Source organism: Argiope bruennichi, chromosome 10 (genome assembly GCF_947563725.1).
Source record: "Argiope bruennichi chromosome 10, qqArgBrue1.1, whole genome shotgun sequence".
Classification (NCBI taxonomy): domain Eukaryota; kingdom Metazoa; phylum Arthropoda; class Arachnida; order Araneae; family Araneidae; genus Argiope; species Argiope bruennichi.
Genome location: NC_079160.1, coordinates 112,615,831 through 112,638,898, shown reverse-complemented (window position 1 = coordinate 112,638,898; position 23,068 = coordinate 112,615,831). Strand labels below are relative to the sequence as shown.

Genomic DNA, 23,068 nt, shown 5'->3' with positions numbered 1-23,068 from the left:
GTCACCTTTTGAAAAACTATCAACTGCTGAAACTAACAAGTTATTAGGTTCCCTCAGTGTACCGAATCTGAACTGTTCATATACGATGAACTTACAATAACTCTCAAATCCAATTCAAATGAAAACAGATTAATTGAAATAATTAAACACCTCTCGAAACTTCCTGATGATACCGTTTGCTTATTATCTACAAAAAACATGTGTCAACAATTAAATACTGCAATGCTTAAATCTCTTCTACATCCCAAAATAAAACTTACAGCTGTAGATAGCATAAATTTCCCCAGATACCTAACAAAAAGAGCCCGTGAATGCATAAAAAAATATGAAGACGATGCTTCTATGACTGCAGGCCTGGAAGAGAACATAATTATAAAAATAGGAGCAAAAGTCATGTTAAGGCGAAATATTGACTTGAGTCTTGGTTTAGTTCAGGGTTCTATCGGTATAGTGCAAAGAATAAAGGTTGATTTGGAAAATACAAAAATAATTAAGAAAATATACATTACATTTAATAAAGAACATGTTTACGAGCTTAGTCCGGTCAAAATTAAATTTGAAATTATTAATAGAGCTTATGTTCATCGCGAACAGTTTCCCCTATGCTATAATTATACACAAAAGTCAGAGCCTAAATCTAAATAATGCACTGATGAATATCGGTCCTGTAGTATTCACATCCGGTCAAGCTTACTTGGGAATTTCGAGAGTTATAAGTCTGGACGGCTTACATCTAATAAATGTCGACTTTGGAAGTATTAAAACGCAGGAATCCTTAATTTGTGAATACAACAGACAAAGAAGCATTTACCGTTCAGACTTGTCAAAAATTGTAACATCAAAGCTTACGAGAAAAACCCATAGAGACAGGGAGTGGGCTATGAGAAAAACTGTAGCTGAAGCTCAAGAAGTAGTACCGGAAAAGAAAAAGTGGAAAACTACATACAAAAATAAGAAAAGGACTATCTACAAAAAGAAATGAGATGCCATCAAAAACATAACTTGTAAAAAAAACCAAGTCTCGCAACTCAGTTCTTCTATCGTAAAAAGTTGTGAGATCCTTTTAATACCAAGTTGGTGCATTTATTCAGTCCCTACTTAAGGGTCCTTCTGTCTTAAGTTATTACATAATTAGCTAACCTAACAACATCTTATGGGGACCATATCAATATTAAAAATCTTTTATGGTTTAAATAAATAGATTGACTTGGCAATCGCACTAAACAATCTAATTTAATATAATATGTTAATGTAATCTAATTTAATGTAAAGATACATTGTGTTTTCATTCGATTGCCAAGTCAATCTATTTATTTAACCATAAAAGATTTTTAATATAGATATGGTCACCATAAGATGTTGTTAGGTTAGCTAATTACGTAATAACTTAAAACAGAAGGACCCTTAAGTAGGGACTGAATAAATGGACCAACTTGGTTATTACATGGATCTCACAACTTTTTACGATAGAAGAACTGAGTTGCGAGACTTGGTTTTTTTTACAAGTTATGTTTTTGATGGCATTTATTTTACATTGATTTATTATATTATAGATGGCATTGAAAAAATTTCTGCCCTTAATGTTTGAGATTTATTTTAAAAAATTCATTAAATATAATAAAAGACAAAAAAAACAATAAAACTTCATCTTATCAACTGTTTTCATCTTAAAATTATTTGTGCAAAGTTACTATGCATCTGTTACATCTTTATTATGTTTATTTTCTTAGTTGACAGACAAGTAAAAATGTGAATTTTCATAATAAAAGAATTATGCATTTTTTAAAAAAAATATTTTTTATTCTCCTATACATAACTTTTCAGTTACAAATTTTAAATATTTTAGAATAATGTAATTTCAGAATATTTTAGAATAGTGTAAAAGACATAACTATATTTTGTAAATTATAAATTATTATTAAAATTATCAATTTATACCCTGAAATTCAATTGAAGTTGTCTGAAATAATTTGATATAAAAATTTTATTTCAGGATTGTGAAATCATCTATGGTGATTTACTTGAGGAATTTAAAAGCCAGTTGGGTTCCTTTCTTAACAAAATGCAAGATGTTATACAAGTAAATAATAATAAAAGCTTTCTAATTATTCTTTCAAAAAAAATAATTTTCATTCATTTAGAGCAGAAATATGCTCTATTCTCATTTATGTAAAATTCTCAACAGCTTTAATACCCAATTTGAGAAAGATCGTAGTTTAAATAAAGGAAATTTTAAAATACTTTAAATCTTTAATTCATGGTTCAATATTGATGACTTTTAATTAATTTTATCAATAATAATTTCAGGCCATTTAATTGAATTCTATTTAATAACTAAATGCCAGACATATCTCCATACATTAATTAATTCCTGAATACATCAATGCTACTTTAAATTTTACTTAGAATTACTTTTGATAACATTAATGACTAGCAACATTCCCATAGTACTGCATGTTAATATGATGATTATTACCCAAATCAAAAAGCCAAAATAATAGAAATTAAAATAAAATTATGTATATAAATAAAATTAAAACAAAAAAAATATTGATTTTGTATGTCGGATTTTCTTCTTGACAATAAGATTATGTATTGATTTGCAGATAACAGAAATTAAAACAAATAACTTTAAAAAAAAAGAATGTTGGTGTTTTTCTTGAAGAAAAAAAGAAATTAGAAGTTATTATAAGTGATACTATAAGAATTTAATTTGTGTAAAAATGATTTTCAAAATTATTGGAATCTTGATTGTCATTTTTTTTTCTTTAACATGTCAGCAAAGAAGTAAAATTTTGACCTGTGTATAAGTGAATATTTTGATTAATCTGAAAAGCAGTTTATTTCAATTCAATAGAAAAAGGTATTTCAACCATTCTTGTTACCTCAAAAAATTCAAAATTTTATATACAGACATTTCAGTTTTAATTCTTTTAGACTTTTTCTAGAAAATTGATTATATTTTTAAAGCTTTCTAAAGTATAATAAAATGAACCACACACTAAAAACAAACTTTCTAAAAACTAAAAACATTTTTTTTTAAATTTTAAAATTTAAACTTCAAAGTAAATAGAGTTATCATTACGACTACCCGTGTGCCAAATTTAATGATTGCAAGAAGGATAGGTTTTTCTGGGCATTGTAGAAATACCCCAAACATTTTTATAAATACAGGTGAAAAATGAAATATTGAGATCAGATGGAGCTGTTTCCCAGTTTCTCATTTTTTTGTGATTGACTTTTACAAAAGATTCCAAAAATCATATTTATTTTATTTTATGTAATGTTGTACTTTTTACATAATATTTAATTTTTCTTTTAAATTTTTAGGAAATTAGACTAAAATTTTCAAGAATATTGGATCAAAAATTGCATTTGGATCAGTTTCATTTTCTAAAACCAATTATTTGTGACTTGAATAAGCTTTGTGAGTTAGTGTTTATCCTTGATTCACGAGTTGGAATGGATTTATACAAAATACTCATTATGTAAGTTCATAACTTTGTTTTTCTTTTGTTTCCAAAATAAAAGAAATCTAAATGAACTTTTATTACATTTCCCATCTTGTATTTTCTTATTTTATAAAATTCTTTATGCTTTCTTGCTATTTTATATATAAATCTTTAAAAAATAGTTTTCAAAAATGTATTTTTATTAGTATTTTGGAAAACTGATTTTTTTTAATTCTATTTTCCTCTTTTTATTTTTTATTTTTTTTATTACTTAATATTATAAATATTATGAAATCTTGAAATCACAAGAGTTTTACTTTTCTTGCCTCTGTTTCAGTAATTGACTTATACTTTTAGACATTGTTAAATTACTATTTTGAAACCAGTGAAAACATCTAGAAAATAATATATCAGAATAAAGCAGAAATTAAAAAGAAATGTTGATGGAATAATTCAAATTTGATGTTAATTTTAATGTGTTTCAATTTTTTTTATTAATATCAATTAAAATAAATATACAGTTATAAAATGGTTAAATTCTAAAATAGTAAAACTTGGAATTTTTTAGGTGATGTACAAATATTTCGTCTATAATAATATCTCCCTCAGTCACTGTAAGAAAAAAACGAGAAATTTTTATTTATTTCTAATTGATTAAATAATTAATTGATTTCTGTAGTTTGGAAAATTGATAGTTCCCTTCCTTTGCATAAATAATAACAGTGCAAACTTTATTTGTTACTTAGAAGGTGATATAGAACATGCATGTATGGTCATAATAACTTATATTAAAATTATGAAAATCAAACAATCATTCCCACAACTCCAATGGTTGTAACAGATTTTACTAATTTTTATTTCATATTTAAACTCATGACTCGTAAATAAATTATCAGTTGATACTTGTCCCCCTACAATCTTTTATTTTGAAATCTCAAAAATATTATTTCATTCCACATTTTCAATGGGAAAAAAACCACAATATAATCCTTTAAACTGTTTCAGTATCAATATCACTAATTTTTATGATTTTTATATATATCATTAATGTACACTTACTCCTTCCTCTGCTTCTCCATTTTCTAGAAATACCTATATACTTTGATACTTTAATAATTTTAAAAGTTATCTTGAGAAAATGGTAAAATGTTCTGTAATTTTACATTAGTGGAAGTTTCAAAAAAGAGAGTGAGAGATCATTCCAGAGTGCATATTTCTAATATCTAAAATATGTTTGTACTGAATTTGGTGATTAGATGTAAAGTCGTGCTTTGTAGAAGGCTAGCAATAAAATATTATTTCTTTAAATATATGTTTCTTCAAACAAAATTGTTTTGTTCCTATTTGAATATAAAATATTATTATTACTAGTATTTTTGTAATTTTTTAAAATCCTTTTAGGTTAATTGAAACATATAAAGAAATTGGACGTATTGAGTTACAGATAGATTCTATGTTGACTGGATTATTTTCTGAAATAATTAGTATTGGAGAGGAATTCAGACTTGACATAAACAATAAAAAGGAGGTGAGCATCCAATTTTAACATTATATTTTGCTTAAATTACTAATATTTCACAGTAGAAAATGTATATGGAAATAGAAATTCAATTTATTACTATTTTTAAATTAATTATTTATTCTAATTAATTCAAATTTTTAAAAAATATATTAATTTTTCTGTTGCACAGGCTCTTGTTCTTTCTCATGCTTTTCACGCTTTAATAATAACTTTCATTGCCTAATACTGAGTTGCTATATCAAATGAAAAACAAATATAAAAGAAATGCTGGATCAGCTTTAAAAAAATTAGGAGAGTTCCATTTCAGATGCATAAAAAATTTAAATACAATCTCTAATCTAATAAAGAAACATATTCTAAATACAGTGCAAGGAATAAAATATATATATATTAATTTTCCATGAAGAAATCTTACTTGAAGTCATCAGTCAAGTTTGTTAAATTTTAAGAAGTGATCAGCATCCAAATAATTCGAATCCTTTTTTAATCTGTACAATTTTGTATCATTATATTTGAAAACATCAATCTTTAATATACAATTTTTCTTCTAAATATGTTTTTTGTTTGTTTATTTTTTTTGCCTCAAATAATATAAAATTTACAAATGCTTATATCTCAATTTATGCAAATCCTATTTACACTGTTTTCATCAATCTCACTTATTGAATAAATTTGGGACGGATCTATAATGTCATGAATTCTAAATATTTAAAGTATTTTGACTACTTGATGAGACTTTCAGTTACTTGTTGTCATAAAATTTTTATATATCTAGAAAATTTGGGAATCTTCTAAGCATATATAAAAGCCTTGATGCAATCATCGATGGCGAGATGTTATTATGCTTTCATTGAGTAAATATGGCACAGAATATCATGTTTTTGACCATGACAAAACTGCTAAACTTGGATGAGAATAATTTCTTGCATAATGAAGAATTTTTCCTATGCTGTTTAATTGAGCTAGTTTAAACATTGTAGTCTATTGAAGACTGAATTATTTTTGTTTTATTAACTGTCAATATTTGTGAATAAATTTCTGTTTATGCTGTCTTATTTAAAATTCAAAATTCATTTAATCAATTCATCTATCCAAACCATGACAGTATATGTATATATATATATATATATAATGAAAATTTCATTTATACTTCACTTTATCTTTTACTTTTTTTCTTTGTGACTTTTTCTTTTATTGGCAGGCGCAAGTTCTAAAAAATCATAATAATTTTTTCCCATACCATTTGGACACATTATCTATATTATTGATATTCAGTGATATAAAAAGGATTTAATAAAGATAATTGCAGCTCTAACATTTCCTGATTCAAGAAAGTAAATAATTCATAAATGAAGTTACAAACCAATTGTCTATAAAAAGGATAATTTTATTTATTGTATTATTTAATATTTTCTTAATTTATTATGATCATTATTTATAAGTTTTGATAAATTTATAAAGGCATAGAAAAATATTTTCTTTACTCTGTTCTCAATCCTCTACAAAATAAGGTACTTTTTGTATTTAGAGGCAAACTTTTTGCTTACCTACATGCCACTGGTAATCTTCAGACTTTAGATTTCATTGATGAACATAGTTAATAGATTTAGACTTTAATGATTTTTTTTACTATTAAACATTGGTTGCAATAAATAAGCACTTGATTAATTACTGACATGCAATTAATGCATAAATGCCCAATATTACTGTTGTGGAAATTTTATTTCAGATTCCTGTTCCTGAGTGCAGAATGTTTTTATTTAAACTTAATGTTGTAAAGAAAATTATTAAGATGTTTCCAAGTTTCATTAAAGAAAATCTCCAAAGTACTATTCATCTTGTATTAAATCTTTATGAGTAAGTTGACCTATTTGAAATGAAATTAATTCTACTAATTAATTTCTTTAATTCATTTTCTCAAATGATCAAAATATTTTGCTTGCTTTTAGGTTGCTTATTTCATGTTATCTTAAATTCCCCACAGAGAATGAGGCAAAATGCTTAAAAAATATCTTACTTGAAAATATCAGTCCCATGCTTTCCTTGTTTTATTATTCTGAAAAAACATTTCTGACTTCTGTACTTCTTTTGAACTCTAAAGGTAATTATTGTTTAAACATTTTTATCTATTTTTTTTCTCTAAATGTTATTTTGTTTGATTTATCTTATTAATAAAAGATTATATTATTATTTATTTTTTCAAAATTTAAATATTTTACTCATGAGATATAATGAAGATAAAATATATATTGAAATTAATTGTAATGACAGAAAAATCAACTTTGATATATATATCATAATTATTAGTTTAGACTAGAAATAAATATCTACATATATTTCAATACTTGTTATTTCATAGAATCCTAAACCTTTGCTGCCTTGCTGCTTGGACCATCAATGAAATTAATACTTTAATATTATTTTTAACAAATATTTTTTATTATGTTAGTGGTTAATCATTATGCATAAAGTTATTAAGAATACAACTTTAATTTAATGTCTGTATTCTCCTATGTCTGGATAGTATTTTAGATAAAGATCTGTACTATAAGCATTGGAAAAGATCTAGACAGAAAGAGTAACAAAAGTAATAGTATTTCCCACTCTTCATGATTTTCTCTTGTGTAATTGCTCTAATACAAAAGTACTTGGTATTCTTTAGAAAATCTTTGTAAAAATTAATGCCTCAAACATTTCTATTCTTTATTATTTCAATAAACATTTAAAAAAATTGCATAAAGACCAATTCCTTAGTGACAGTGACTTCAAATTTATCATTTTAGATGCTTTGAGCTTTCTTTTTAAAAAATAGACTTCTTTTGCAAAATTTCTGAGATTTATAGTCTCTAAAATTTCAGTTTTGTTCTACCTCATTGTTATGGTAACCGAGAGATCACATTAAAACCAACTCTAGTGTTATTTGAGTAACTAACTGCTTTAGCCCCTGGACAAAAAGAAAATTATCCTGTTGAAGTGTTTACAGTTGTTGAATCCAATAAAATATTTTGTTTTTAAAAGATGAATAAAATAAATTTATAGCAAAATAAAATTTATGGTAAATTAAATTTAAAAATTAGACATACTCCTCCATTTCTGTGGATTGGTTTCTTATAAATATTAATGATACAAACATTGTCATTTTGATTGTTTTCTGATATAATAACTTTTTTAAAAATGCAAATCAGTAACTGTTGGTAGTTTTTCTGTATCTCTTAAGGGTGTTTTTCCTCCTCCCTTTCCCAATATAATTTTGGAATGAAAAATTTGAATTGATTTTTCTGTTCTCAACAAATTTTGTTGGACAAAGTACTTTAAGAATTTAATATATGCATTAAAAGTAATGTTTAGTTATTGTATTACTATCTGCCTTTATTGATGAGCTAATTTGCCAGGAATATTGATTTTCAATTAAATCTTTTGTATAGAATTTGAAGTTCTTAGTTTCTTCAAAAATATTTTTTTGAGTATCATATTTTGATAAGTATTAAAACAGTGTTATTTTAATTGCCTTGCACCTGACCTGTACATGAAATTTCTTAGTGGTGTTGAATTTTATGACAACATAATACTATTAAAAATTTAAATCTCTAAATAAATTATTTCAAATAGCATCTTTTTTGGTGGTAGTGTAATTTCATTTTCTTATCCTTCCTGTAAACTATATAGATTTTAAATAAATGAAATTTTAAATTGAGCCCTTCTTGCTTAGCTTTAACAATGAAATAAAATCATGCTATTCAATAACTGATGGAAACAAACATGATTTGAATTTTATGGCAATAATAGAAGAATTCGTTGTTGAAAATTATACAAAAAAAAAAAAAAAAGAAGTTTCTAATAAAAATTGCTTACATTTAGAAAAAAAAAATATTTGCAGTTAAATTGATATTATTAAGTACAATTTTTTGTTAATTTTAATATATAAAAATTATTTTTGTACTATAATGCTTCAACAGTTACTGAAAAAAAATGTCAAAATATGATTTAATATTAATTAATTATGATTTCAAAAAATTTATCTGATGTGCATATTTCCCTCCTTCAGAGAACATCTCTGCAAAATTTGATAATTCCAGCTGTAAAGTATCATTACAAATATATATATATATATTTATTCTCATTTATTGTAAAGTAGTGATTACTTTAAAAACTCATTAATTGATATAGATTATGTTCTATTTAAATATCTCCAATTTGCATTGTCATTTAGAAATAATATTTATCTATATATATATATATATTCCATTTTAGACGTTTCTTCTGACCTTCAAATACCTCATTTATTGTTGAAGTTGTCGGCTTTAAGTTTTATACTAGCTTCTGGAGGTGAGTGTTGCATTTGCAAAACATCTTTTTCTTCACTTTTTTTATGAAGGATTTTTATTTTATGTTAAGCAGATGATATATTACAAGATTAAAAACTTAAATGTTTATTATTCTTGTAATATCACCTTTGATGACCAGCTGGTTCACCAGATCTCTTGGTTATATTTGATTTTAATTAAATTATTTAAATATATGCATGATTCTAGCAAGTTGCCAGGTATTAAAGTTCTTTTATTTTAATTGGTTTGCATATTTTATGTTCATTATTAGCTTTTAATAGGGGAAGGAAATTGTGCAACTAAATATTTGGCAGAACAATAAAAGTGATTTGAATTTCATAGCTGCAAGCTATTAAAAAATTGAGCAAAATAAAAAAAAAAAGCATTTTTTAAAAAAAGTTTCTAAAATTTACATGATTATTAAATTGATATAATTAAAAAGCTTTTTTTTAAAAAAATTTTAAGGTAATTGAAAAAAATTTTTGTGTGCTTTATTATTTTAAGAAGTTTTCTTGGGAAAATATCATAATTGTGCTTAATTTTTAATTAACTAAATTTTTAAAAAAAGCTTTTAGGTGCATATTTCCACATTCCAAGATGTAAATGTGCCAGATTTGATAGTTGTAAGTCAAACAATCTGACCTATAGAGTGCCAACACAAGCACTTACATTCATCTTTATTATTAGTATAGATTCATAATGACTTTTTTTTGCACTATTTATTTGATATATTTTTATGATAATTTTATTAGACCATTTCTGATATTACATTTATAATTTTTTGTTTTGTTTACATTCCAAATTATTGAATGCATTATAATTTTTTTTGATTTCATAAACCATTGCATTTTCAGACCAAGATAGACTGTCAGAAAAAAAAGATGTTATACAAAGTATTTTTCTAATGCTTGAAAAAAGTGAGATTCATTTCTGCATTCTCTTATAAAAATTTTCTCTGTTGTGTTCCTATTATTTTATATAAAAGTGCTATAATTTCATTTTTTGTACTTTTTAAACTTTTTGTTAGAAATTAAAATGTTGAATTAAAAAATTATGCGTTCTTCAATTGATTACAAAATTATCTTGCAATTTTATGCTAATTTTTTTTCTTATTATTATTAAAGTGTTATGAGTATAAATAACTTCCTCCTTTAAATGATATGAGTGAAAAGGTGGCTCTGCAGATTATCATAGTATTAGTTAAAATGGGCTAACTAGCATCATGGTAGCAATTAACACATTTGCAACTTTCCAAAATAAAAGAAAATTGAATCAATTTGATTTGGAGAATTAATTCAACCTATTTTAACAAAAAGAAATATAAATATTAATTTATATTTGCCTCTCAAAATGCTAGATTACAAGAGTGATCAGATTATTGGAATACTGTATTACTAAGAATCTACATTAATAGTTCAATAAAGTATTTATAGTATAAATAGTAGTGATCAAGGCAAATGCACTAATCATAACCCATTAATTAAAGCCACTTATTGTATTTCATTCTTATAGCTTTTTTTAAATTTTAGTTTTTGATGATAGAGATTATTACATTTTACTGTTCCCAATCATTTATTTTATTTTATTTATTTTACAGACATTCCAAGAGATGATATGCTTATTATTTCTTTACAACTTCCTCTGTCTTTATATAAACTATCAAAAAGTTTATTAGCATTTCATCAATCACAGAGTGGAGCAGAACTTGAGGAACTAAGGTAGCTTTCACTGTAAAAATCTTTAAAAATACACTGAACTATTTAATTTGATTTATTTTAATGATTGATTTTTTTGGAGTAAATGTAAAAATTTTATTGCATAGATTGCCATATGGAGAACAGAGTGTGTTTGAAATGAGATAATGAGAAAACACAAATTTGTTGTGATCTAATATTTCTGCAAAAGTATACCTCACTCGTATCATATTGTTTTTCAGTAAACTGTATAAAGAATAAAACTTCAGGCAAATGAATTTTTCATAAAAACTTTGTGTTGTCTTGTAGAATTAAATTATGTGTGGCACATTAATCTATTCCACATCCAAAATCTAAACACTAAAATACAAATGCGATAGAAAAAATATACATAAATAAACTATTTTCTAATAGTCCATCTTCAGCTAAAATTTCAGAATATTAAAGTATAAAGTTATCAAATATATCAGCAAAAAATACTTATAATTTCTTTATAAATACAACACTTTGAATATTTCTCCTTATCAATAAATAACAAATCAATTAAAATAATTCCACTAAAATTTGTTTTTTTTAAACTTTACAAAAATTTCTTTGATAAAAACATCAATTTTAGTGTTAACTGTTCACCCATTGCAGAAACATAATTGTAAATCACTAAACTATTTTAAAATACTTTTTTTTACATTATTTTTCCCTTAGAGTCTAGTATTATTTATCCTTACGTTTCTACCACTTGCAATAATTTTTTTTTCTCGGGTTTCTAGAAAAGATGATTTAATTATACATGTGATTTCTTACAATTTATATTTTCCCTTATTTATATCACTATTCTTCTGATGCCCTAAAAATTTAAAAGAAAAGTAATACTTTAAATTTAAAGATATATGGTATGATGCATTCTTTCTTTGTGCTATTCTTAGGATACTAATTTTTTTTTCTTGTGTTTGATTTCTCAAAGTATTCTCATTTGCTCTAGTTAATTGAATAATTTAATTCCCAAAATGCCAATTTGTATTTTTTTTTTTAAACTAAAGACCTGTGCTTCTTTTCTGTGTGATTAATTATATATACTATAAAAGATTAACAAATTTTAAATGGGAATATACAACAACAAAAATATCAAGGTGGCAGTGGGTTTTGAGAAAGAAATTGATATTTTATATAAGTAAAATATCTAATAGAGCCATTTCTAATTTGAATAGAAATTTTATATGATATTTGTTATTTAGTCTTTGTGCGCTTATTTTTAAAAAGTCAAGATTTTTTTTTTTTTTTTTCTTAACTGTAGATCAGCTACATTATATTGTCATGCTTATCTTCATGTAAGTGAATACTCTAAGGGTATGTCGGATTCTGATGTACAAAATCTGGTAAGTAATTTCTGATTGCATATTTTGCACATATATTTTTGATGTATTTTGAGAAAAAGGTCTAATCTTATTGTGATGATAGTAAATAATTATTGATTCGCAAGATCATATGACTAAATATTTTCTTTCTTTAGCATGTTAGAATTTATTCACTGCAGTAATTTTTGCAGTTTGAAGATTTTATTTAGAATTGTATTTTTATTTTTATTTTCTGCATATTGGACCAAAAGGTTTTTCCTTTATTTCTCTCCTTAAAAAGTATGAAAACTAGCATATTCATTTCATTAAGTTCTTGCAAAAATGTTTTAAAAAACTCCACTAGACCTAAGGTGTTCTATTTTTTATTCTGGCAACAGTTGTCAAAGAAATGAATAAAACTGATAAGAAAAATAAAGTAAAACTTTTTCAAGGTTAAATATATGTTATTTATTTTGTTTCCGTAATGCAATTGCTATTCTTATATCTTTTTTTTTTTTTCAAGGAAAACTTTGTGATTGATTTCTTGCTTAGAGATTCCAGTATATCTGCTACTATTTTAATTTCGGACATGTGGATTTATCGATTAAGGTATGAATTTTTTCCTTTAAAAATAATTTTTTTAATAATATTTTTTCAGTAAATATTTACATCTATCTCTGTTTCACTCCTTCAGATGCAGTTCTGCCGAAAACTTATTCGCTAGATGTTTAAGTTTTTCTAAAAGACTTTCAGACTTGCCATCCAATAGTGTAGGCAAATTACTTTTTAAAAGAATGATAAAATTTCTGCCTCTGAATCTTAAGGTATGCACATTAAGTTTTTACTTATGTTTTTAATTTTTTCTTTATCATGAAGCTTAAATAATTATTAACTGCCTCAAAATTTCAATTAGTTGTTAATATAAAACTGAGTATTAAATTGTTCTGATTTATAGCATTTTAATAATTTTGTAAATATGTGCAGGTGTTTAAAAATATTTATCATCAACCTGTGATAGAGTTTATTTCTTTAGTGAATCTTTTTTTATAATTTTTTTTCCATTCATATTTGAGATTTAGGGGTTTTTTTTTTGTTTGTTTGTTTTATTAAATTTTTAGATAAAGTCAAAAAATTTTTATAGCCTCTTAAAAGTCTCACTCAGCCATCTCAAACACCTTCAGTTTAGGAAATAATTTTCAGTTAAATATTGCTAAGATACGAAATTCTTGAGATATTTATAGATTTCTGATAATTTTTGTGTTGAATTATAACATTTAGGAATTACTTAATTTCCTCTTATAAGTTTGAAAATATAGCTATTCAATTCACATATAGACATAGATGAATCATTTAAGGGCTTAAGTAATATTCAGCTCTTAATAACTAAATAAATTTGAAATTTGAATAATTTTTATTTTTTCCGGCAATTATTTTAACTCCCATAGTCCCATTTGTCTCAATAATAATAAAATGCAAATAACAAAAAATTTGTTGCCACATTTTCTAAAATATATTAATGAAAATTGTCTATATTATCTCTATTACTATTATTGTGATTTTATTTTGCAACTAATAAAGTCAATGTATTGTTTTCCAATATTTTTAAATGTGATATTTCTGTTTTAAGCAAACAGAAAGAAGAAGTAAGATCTCAACTTTAGTTTGCACATTGAATAACTTGCTTACCAAAATTATGCATATTATAAGCAGAAATTGTAATATCTATAATATGATAATAATTTGACGGTGATGATTTTAATGTATTATAAAAAAGATATAACTCAATATTGAACAACCAACCAACTAATTTGAATGCAATGTTTTAGTTAACAATATGCTTGTACCAACAGAATAAAATTTATTCCTAATTTATCTTTGAGACTATTTTCTCGGTATTAATGTGACAGCTTTGAAATATATTATAAAGCATACATTTCTGATAATAATAAAAGTTAAATAAGAAATATATATTCAACTAACTTTTTTTAATTTCAGGAAAGGCTTTTTGAGCAAGATGAACAGCTTAAAGTTCTTGTGGATGGACAAGATAAAATTTTGCATCGATATGGTGCTCCACAGCTCAGCAATAATTTCCAAGTTAATGAAAATAATGTTGATAAAAATATTTCTGCTTTGGTTAGTAAATATTTCATATTACATAAATCAATCAGTTTTAAAATTTTGTATCAGTTGTAGTACTTATTCAATTCACAAATAATTATCATGGTTTTTATTAATTGCCTTAAATATTTATATCAGGCTTCCTAATTATATAAAGAAATGAATTCCAAAAAAAAAATCATTTAATTTGAAAGGCTTCATTCTTTTGCAACATAACATTGTTGGTTATGCAGTGTGTCCATTTTAATTACAGCTCAGTGTGTGATATGCATACATGAAGTGGTAATTAGTTATTTTTTAAGTTGCTTGAATTAGCATTGAGTTTTAATCAATCAACCTGATACTTTATATATATTTCTGATCAAGTAATGTCTTATTTTGCAACAACATTATTTTTTAATAAATCAAAGTAATCAGATGTTCACTCTCATTTTTTTCTTCCCTCTGTCTTTAGCTAGACGAACTGAAAAAACAAGATTTCACAAATAATGAACAGCTGGTAAGAAAAGCTTGTCATATTTTAGAGTTATTTGCAGTTTGCGTAAATGTATTGGAGATTCAAGAATTTTTGAGGGTAAGAAAACACTGTTTCTTTACAATCTTTTAATCAATCAAATATGAAATTCGTAAATGTGTCATAATTTTTTTTAAAATATTCGTTTTTATTTCATGTGTTTGTGTGATTATATTATAATTATTATTGTATTTGAAAAATTAAATGTGCGGAATTGGTTACCAAGACATAATTTTCCTATCTTATCTCATTTCTTTTCCATTTCTTATAAATTTTGCATTTTTATCAATTTTGTATTTGAAATACAAGCATATTTCAAATATTTGCCATCACATAATATGTATAGCCTGTTCGATACATATCCCCTTCATCATATACTAATTGGCAAGTTCATAAATGAAACTAAAAGAGTGATCTCCTTAAAACTGTCTTGTATATTCTATAATAAAGGTGCTGCCCACCTTCCCCTTCCCTAGCTTTGCATAAAATTGTGGACCTTGGGCAAGGCTGTGTATACAATACAAATGCTCAGATTTTTATATTCCGAGTTTCATACTTGAGTGCTGTGTCCTCCCTGATACAATAAAGAAAACTGAATGTATATTTTGGGCACTCTTTATTTTTTTTTTCCCTGAACTGAATGAAATTTGGCACAAAACTACAATTTTAATTACAAAATCATGCTCCAGATTTCCTTTATTTATCATTTTGTATTTGAGTTATCATATTGACATGCTGAAAAAGTGCAGAGCAACTGATAGTCAAGCCTTTGACAGATTTGGTCCAAAATTTGTTAAGAAATTACATGTTATTATGTTAAACTTGTATACCAATTTTTATCTTTCTAGTTTATTTATATTTTGTTGTTATCATGTTCACGTAAACTCGGATAGATTTCTTGTGAATTGAATTCATTCAAAATATAACAGAAATCTACAAATTTTCTGTTAAGTCTACATAACAAATTTCATCCTTTTATCTTCAAGCATTTTCCAATGAATGTGTTCATAGACAAATAATTTTTTTTTTTTTTTTTGATTAAGTGAGATCTAAAACTAGGAGATTCATCAAATTCTCAATCGATGATTGCAATACTTTCTCTTTGTATACTTCATTTACATGAAAGTAAAAACATGAAAAATATTTTAATGCAAAATAATTTGTTATCAATTTTGGAAATGCTTTTCCAAATTTGCATATATTTTCTAATTTGTAAATAGTTTCATATAAAGATTATTACTTGCTTTATAGCATAAGTATCTTAAATGTGAAACATTGATTCTAAAGCATACTTAACCCTCTAAGGGTTCCACACGCATTTCGATGTAGCCCCATAGATGCCTTTAAAGTGCACTGCACGCATTTTAACGTAGGGTAATGAACGATGCAAATTGGTTCTGCACGGAAAATCACGTAGGGGTCATACTGAACTGAAAATGGTGTCGACGTATTTTAACGTATTTCTTTCCCCCTACAAGTTTCGAACATCTTGATGAATTGGAGGGGAGACAACACAATGAAGTTTTACGGCCATTTATGGATGTCGCTGGATCTGAGGGCCCGAAGATTGCTTTAGGCATAGGGCATTGTGATGGTGTCTGCGTTAGGGAGGAACGAAAGCTCGTTCAGGAAAAGAGGAACATGAATTTTTCCCCAAATGTGTGTCCCTTAATGCTCTATGTGGACTTAGATTTAAATTGCCATTAAAGTATTTTTCAAAATGCAGTTTTATCCTCACTTATGATTAAACATCGCATTTAATAATTAGGAACTCGGAGGGATATATTTGAAAAATCGCCCTATATATATAGTTAATACGTTAAATATATTTCTCATTCTTAGTTCAACTATTTTTATAATGCAAATTTATATTTTTTACACTAATCTCTTCCTCCAATTATTTTTCTTCGTTCAAAGTAAACAGATAAACTGAATTTTGTGTTTTAAAACAGTCGTAAATTTCAAAAATATAATAAAGGATATTATTATATTGTTTCTCTTTTCAGATTTACGTCGTATAAAAATATCGAATTGTGTGTCCGAATTTTTATAATGCGACTCCTTTTTAAAGTTCCTTAACGAACTGAATAAAATAATTTCTTTCAAAGTCGTAAAAGAAACAACAAAAAGATCTTTTAAAAAATTATTTCTATTCAGAAAGATATTAATATTAGTTTAGTTTTTAATATTTAGTTAGTTTTTAATATTTAGTTAGTTATTAATATTAGTTTAGTTGTTAATGATTAGTTACTAGTATTTATACCTTGATGTAGATGAAAGCAAATAGCAAAATAAATTGAATCAAATGTTTGAATAATTTTGTTAGGAACATTAAGAGACTGATAACATCGTAAAAGTCTTTAACATAGCAAATTATCTTAAGATTTTTTTTTCAATAATTTATCAAAGAAGATATATTTCTTAGATAAAGTAATAGATTTATAAAATCTAAAAAAAAAAATAGGAATTTCAAAAATTCTATATTTATTTTACAGTACTTTGAAGCATTTTTTTTTTTTTTTTTTTTTGTTAATATGCTAATGAAAATTCTTCATTAAAGCCAAAAATCTGAGTGGATAAATGACATAGCTTTTGATGAATCTTGTACAAAGTGCAGCAAGATTTTTAATTACATGTTTTTAAGGACGTTCTAATGCAAATAAATGCTTCAATGGTGCACGGACAATAAATTATTTTTGAATATTTAAAAGTGTAACATTCATAGTTATGCCCTGAAATCACAACCTGTTATTTACTCGTGTAAAATAAAGGATTATACATTACTTCACTCAGATTTTGTTATGGGAGTGTTACTTATGGAACAAAATTTCATAAACTGCACACATTGGGGCAGGATCAACCTTAAAAGTTGCGGGGTCCAAACTGGAAAACAAATTTTATCAGTACTTTATTATTATTATTATTATTATTAAAAGCAATCTAAGGATTTGCAATCAAGGTAAAGATCAATGCTATTATTTACCTCTCTACTTTCTCCTATGCATATGCTTATGAGTGCAGCGGTATCCGCATTTCTTTAGAATAGAATCAAGTATAAATTAGGTACGTCTTCCTATCCTTTTAGATTGGAGCAAAAATTCGATACATATTTGTAATAATGATGACAAAGCAAAGAACCAAATTTCATTTATCTATTTTTTTGTAATTTTAAATGATTAATCAAACACTCACGAATAGACAGACTTACGGATAATTAATCCTTTTACAAATTATATTAAAAAAATTAATATAAATCTACATTTAGATAAAATTGCATGATACATTTAACTTCTCTAGTCGCTTTTGTTTTGGGGTATCATGCTCACGCATTGACGGTCAGATAGATTTCCCATCAGCCAGTTTCATCTAATATTTGAGATAAGATTACATTTAAGTTAATTGCAATTAATTTATGAAAATTGCAATACGTTGCCGTACGAGACAGAAAGAATTTAAAAGTTATCCCAAATGCTTTGCATGGAATGATTCCAAGGGTACATGCTCTGCCTTTTTAACCCTAGCTATTGAATTGAGAGGAGGTCAAAAAAGGTTAATAAAGGGATTTAAATGGTTGAAAAAAGGGGATAAGCCATATCCAGTATGCTGTATTAATCTGAAATTTGAGAAACAATTGTTTGTTTTTTAAGTCAATTATATAAATAAATACTTGTTATGCAAATTTTCCAAACATTTTAACAAGTTTCTAAAAAAGGCTGAATTTTTTAATCTACGTTATTACGTTTAAATATTACACATTTTTAATTCTTAATCTGCTTTTTAATGTTTTTAAAAGTTGCATTTAGTTTCCATGCATGTTTCTTAATACATTTAAAATCCAGTGTTTATTGCTTTTAGAATCTCAAATGTGTTTAACTTTTAAATTCCCAGTCCACATTACAATATTTTCATAGTTCGGTGATAAAAGAATTTTTTTTAAAATGTTCCTTTTGTATAAAATTCTATTTAATCGGATTTTTTTTTCTGTGGTGAACATTTACTTTAAATAAATAAATATATAAAAGTCTACTGACTATGTTACAAACCTTGGATACTTTCAAATCCGCTAATAACTAGATTTCCGAATGATTTCAAAATTTCACCCATGTATATATATAATTCCAATCAGCGCCAACTTCAACCACAAGACCAATTTCATTAATCTTTGCTTTATATGAGAGCTTATAAGCATAGATACATCATAAAAGATCGCATGTCCCTCATCACCTTCCTTCAAGAAAAATATTATATATATATATATATATATATATATATATATATATATATATATATATATATATATACAAAAGTATTAGAATCAAGTTAATAGGAAAAACAAAAATCAAATAAAAATTAAACCAAAAAAATTATTAAAAAAATATTAAAAAAAAGAATCCGGCCTGAAGACTTTTTCAAGGGTCACCCTCAGGCAGGGATTCAAATAAAGGGATTTTTTCTGTGAGGACATACAGACTTTGTCTAATAATGATTCCTCGTGATCCGAAAATCCCTGAAATTATGCTCAAGAGATATACCATTTTAACAGAAAGGAAATACAAAATAACAAATTAGAAAAAAAGAACCACAACAAAGTAAAAATACAATAAAAACAATAACAAAAAAACAAAAACAGCATTAAAATTAAAATTAAAAACGAAAAAGCCAGAACATACCATCCAACAGTCAAGGAAACTTTAAACAATCGATTGTGATTTCCTGTTTTTAAAAAAGTTAACGGTAAATTATGTAAACAGAGGTAGGCACCCAGCGCCATCTATTGAGTGATCCAATATGCAAGTAAAGTTCTATTTTTATTTAAGCCAAAGGATTAATCCCAAACCATACCTTGTTTAATTAAAAAATTGACATTACAGTAATTTCTAGGAAAATCATTTTTAATTAAATTTTTAAGGAGGATATTTGATGCTTCAATATAAGAATTTTTATTATTGCAAACCCTTTTGATCCTGTTAACTTGTGAGAAAATTAGATTTTTGAAAATTTTAGAGTTTAGATTGGAATGGTAGTTACATAGTTTTGTTATTTTAAAGTTGAAATCATCCCTTTTATCGTATATACCAACTATTGTTTTATCATTAGCAATTTCGATTTTTAAATCCAGAAAGGTAGCCTCAAGTTGATTTTTATTTGTATCTTTTAGAATTAAATCTTTTGGATAGCAATTAGTAATAATATTAGTATTGTCGAAGTTAATCAAAAGTAGGTCATCAATATATCTCCACCCGTTTATTAAATTATATTTAATTATTTTTTTCTCATAGTAATGCAGGAAAATATTAGCTAAAGCACTTGAAAAAGCTGTCCCCATTGGAATGCCCTTGACTTGTTTATAAAAATTAATACCATTAAACACGTAATTTTCAGTAATATTAAAATTACATAACTCAAGCCAGTTATTTTTAGGAATGATATTTTCATTTAAATATTCATCATATATAAAAGTGCAGACCTTTATTAATTTTTCATGAGGTAGATTAGTGTATAAATTTTCGAAATCAAAAGTATTAAGTTTATTAATGTTGTTATCTTTAAGAAAATCCAATATTTCTTTGTTACTAGAAATAATAAAGTTGTCTTCATTTTTTATTTTGTCCAGGATAATTTTTTAAGTATTTAAAGAAATGTTTACCCGTATAGTAATTATAACTACCAGTGCTACAGGTTACGAATCTGAATTTTAATGGATTTTTATGAAATTTAACTGTTGGGAATAAATAAGGATAGTTAAGAGAGCAAGTCTTAGTTTTGGTTTTTTTTGCGAAAGCTAGCATTCTTTTATCTAATTCCTTTTTCCCGGTGTTCTTTAACATATAAGTTGCATTAGAGTTATATTCATTAATTAAAAGTTCTTTATAATAATATTTACAAATTAAACAGAAATTATTTGCTGATTTATCGATTACTGTAATAACAAATTTTTCTTTTAAATTTTTTATTTCATTTGGTTTTAGTTTAAATAGGTAATAAATTTTAGTTGCGATTGCGAAACTGTTTTGTTTCGTTTTCATTTTAGTTTCGTTTTCAAACTTTTTCTTACTTTAGATTCCCGATTATCCGCGGAATTGGGTGGCGCGGCCGCCGCGGATAACAAAAATCGCGGATAATCCGAAAAAAGCTAAAAACGGGTATAGCAAAAAAGGAAACAGTCATTCCAACTTTGAAAAATCGTTTTATGTACAATAAAACGTAAAATAAACAGCAGGAAATGTTTAACTAACGCTTAATATTTTAGTATATCACTCAAAACTAACCTAAAATGCATTTTGTTAATGAAAACAGAAAAGTGCTTAGTATTTACGAGAGGCGTCAAGGATACACAGAAAAATTAATACATATGTACTGTTTTAATACTGTAATATATTATGTAATTACAAAAGTATAACTGTAAAACTGCACCTTTTTGAAAAATTCAGTCAAAAAAAAAATAATAACTTTGTGCGGCAGGCGCTGATAATCCGCACCGCGGATAATCGGGAGTCTACTGTATGTATATATATATATATGTATATATATTCACTAGATTCGTCACATGGCGGCAATTTAAAATTATTTCCAAAACCTTTCGGTGCTTAAGCTGCTCCAACCGATTCTGCCAATTTTTATTTCATATTAAAACTTTTGTCCATTAGATATGTCATCGATGATCGCTTGCTCTCTATGATTTCCCAATTTCAAAATAATAATAATAATAATAAACGTCTGTAGATGATATTGTGGGTGGATACTATTTGTTTTCTTTCAGCATTTCTTTATAATTCCGTTTATCTGAGTGCTGGAAAATATATGAATATAGAATTTCTGAAACTTGCAAATACATTTTTACATCAAATTTTGGTGATAAATTTGCAAAAACCAGGTGTCTGATACGTGCAATTTTTAAATATCGTACAGTAGGAGATATCTTGAATTAATAAGTTTAAAACTGCTTGAATGTAGTATCAAACTAGTTTTTCAGATTAGACGAAAATTAGAAAAAGCATTTATGTATATTGTATTTTTTTAAAGAAAATTTTAAGCGTTATAAACATATTGAAATTTATGAGTAATAATATACTCCTGCATAATATCTTAAAAGAATTGTTTGTTTGTTTTAGCTGCCTTTGAATGTTTTTGAAAATGACAATTTCATTGAATGTGAACACAAAATGGTGGAAATAGATGAGGGAAAAAATAGGAATAAATGTTGATTGTTTTAAATTTCACTAACTCTTTAAAATCACTAGAACAGTATACAACTTCAAAAATAAATTCTAAATAAAAACATTTGATGTGCATTTACATTGGCACAATTTATAAGGTTTTAAATTGTATATTTCATTATTTTGAATCATTTAAAAACGAAGATGTGATTATTTTTCAATAAAAAATAATGATTATAAACAATATTGAATTCTGATAAAACTGCTACGAGATGTTTCAGGGCCTGGATAACTAATACCTAGGTAGTCAATTATGTGGCTCTAAAATAATATATTTTTTCAGCTGTCCAACTAATTTGCTGATTTGCACTCAAAAATTGTATGTTTTATTATAATAGAAGATGATGCCATTTCTTCTAAAATATAATACATCAGCTCTTTATTGTTATTTATGCATTTCAGATTAACAGAACTATTTATGATTAGTTCTAATTTTAGACATAATCTAATTTTAGACGCGTTGCAAATGTTATTGCTCGATACAAAAATATTACAATGATTTATTTAAAAGAATAATAAGGAAATATGAAGAAAATTTTATCCTACATTGACTGCTCTGTCTCTCTTTATATATATATATATATATATATATATATATATATATATATATATATATATATATATATATATATATATATATATATATATATATATATATATATATATATATATATATATATATATATATATATATATATATATATATATATATAATGAAATGAGATCGAATATATAATGAAATTTTTGTTCAACGATTCTGCTGTGCAACGATTCGCAAAGTGTTATTTCAGCGATCGGGGTTAAAAAGAAACAGAAGTCTTCCCATTCACTATTCTTAGAAACCCTCTGATTTTTGTAGCCGTACAAAATAAAGGAAAGCAATAAAATTTGA

At 25.4% G+C, this 23,068-nt stretch overlaps 1 protein-coding gene across 1 annotated transcript in view; it reads left to right on the top strand.

Annotated features, from left to right (window-relative positions):
- Positions 1-23,068, top strand: part of LOC129988457 (uncharacterized) — a 36,529-nt gene that overhangs the window by 11,526 nt on the left and 1,935 nt on the right. Inside the window, exons 6-18 of the mRNA XM_056096687.1 lie at positions 1,994-2,080; positions 3,331-3,488; positions 4,854-4,980; positions 6,704-6,831; positions 6,924-7,075; positions 9,226-9,300; positions 10,154-10,216; positions 10,897-11,017; positions 12,285-12,366; positions 12,848-12,933; positions 13,019-13,148; positions 14,320-14,460; positions 14,900-15,019. Coding sequence (XP_055952662.1) covers positions 1,994-2,080; positions 3,331-3,488; positions 4,854-4,980; positions 6,704-6,831; positions 6,924-7,075; positions 9,226-9,300; positions 10,154-10,216; positions 10,897-11,017; positions 12,285-12,366; positions 12,848-12,933; positions 13,019-13,148; positions 14,320-14,460; positions 14,900-15,019 — 1,470 coding nt within the window. The remainder of the gene's footprint in view (positions 1-1,993; positions 2,081-3,330; positions 3,489-4,853; positions 4,981-6,703; positions 6,832-6,923; positions 7,076-9,225; positions 9,301-10,153; positions 10,217-10,896; positions 11,018-12,284; positions 12,367-12,847; positions 12,934-13,018; positions 13,149-14,319; positions 14,461-14,899; positions 15,020-23,068) is intronic.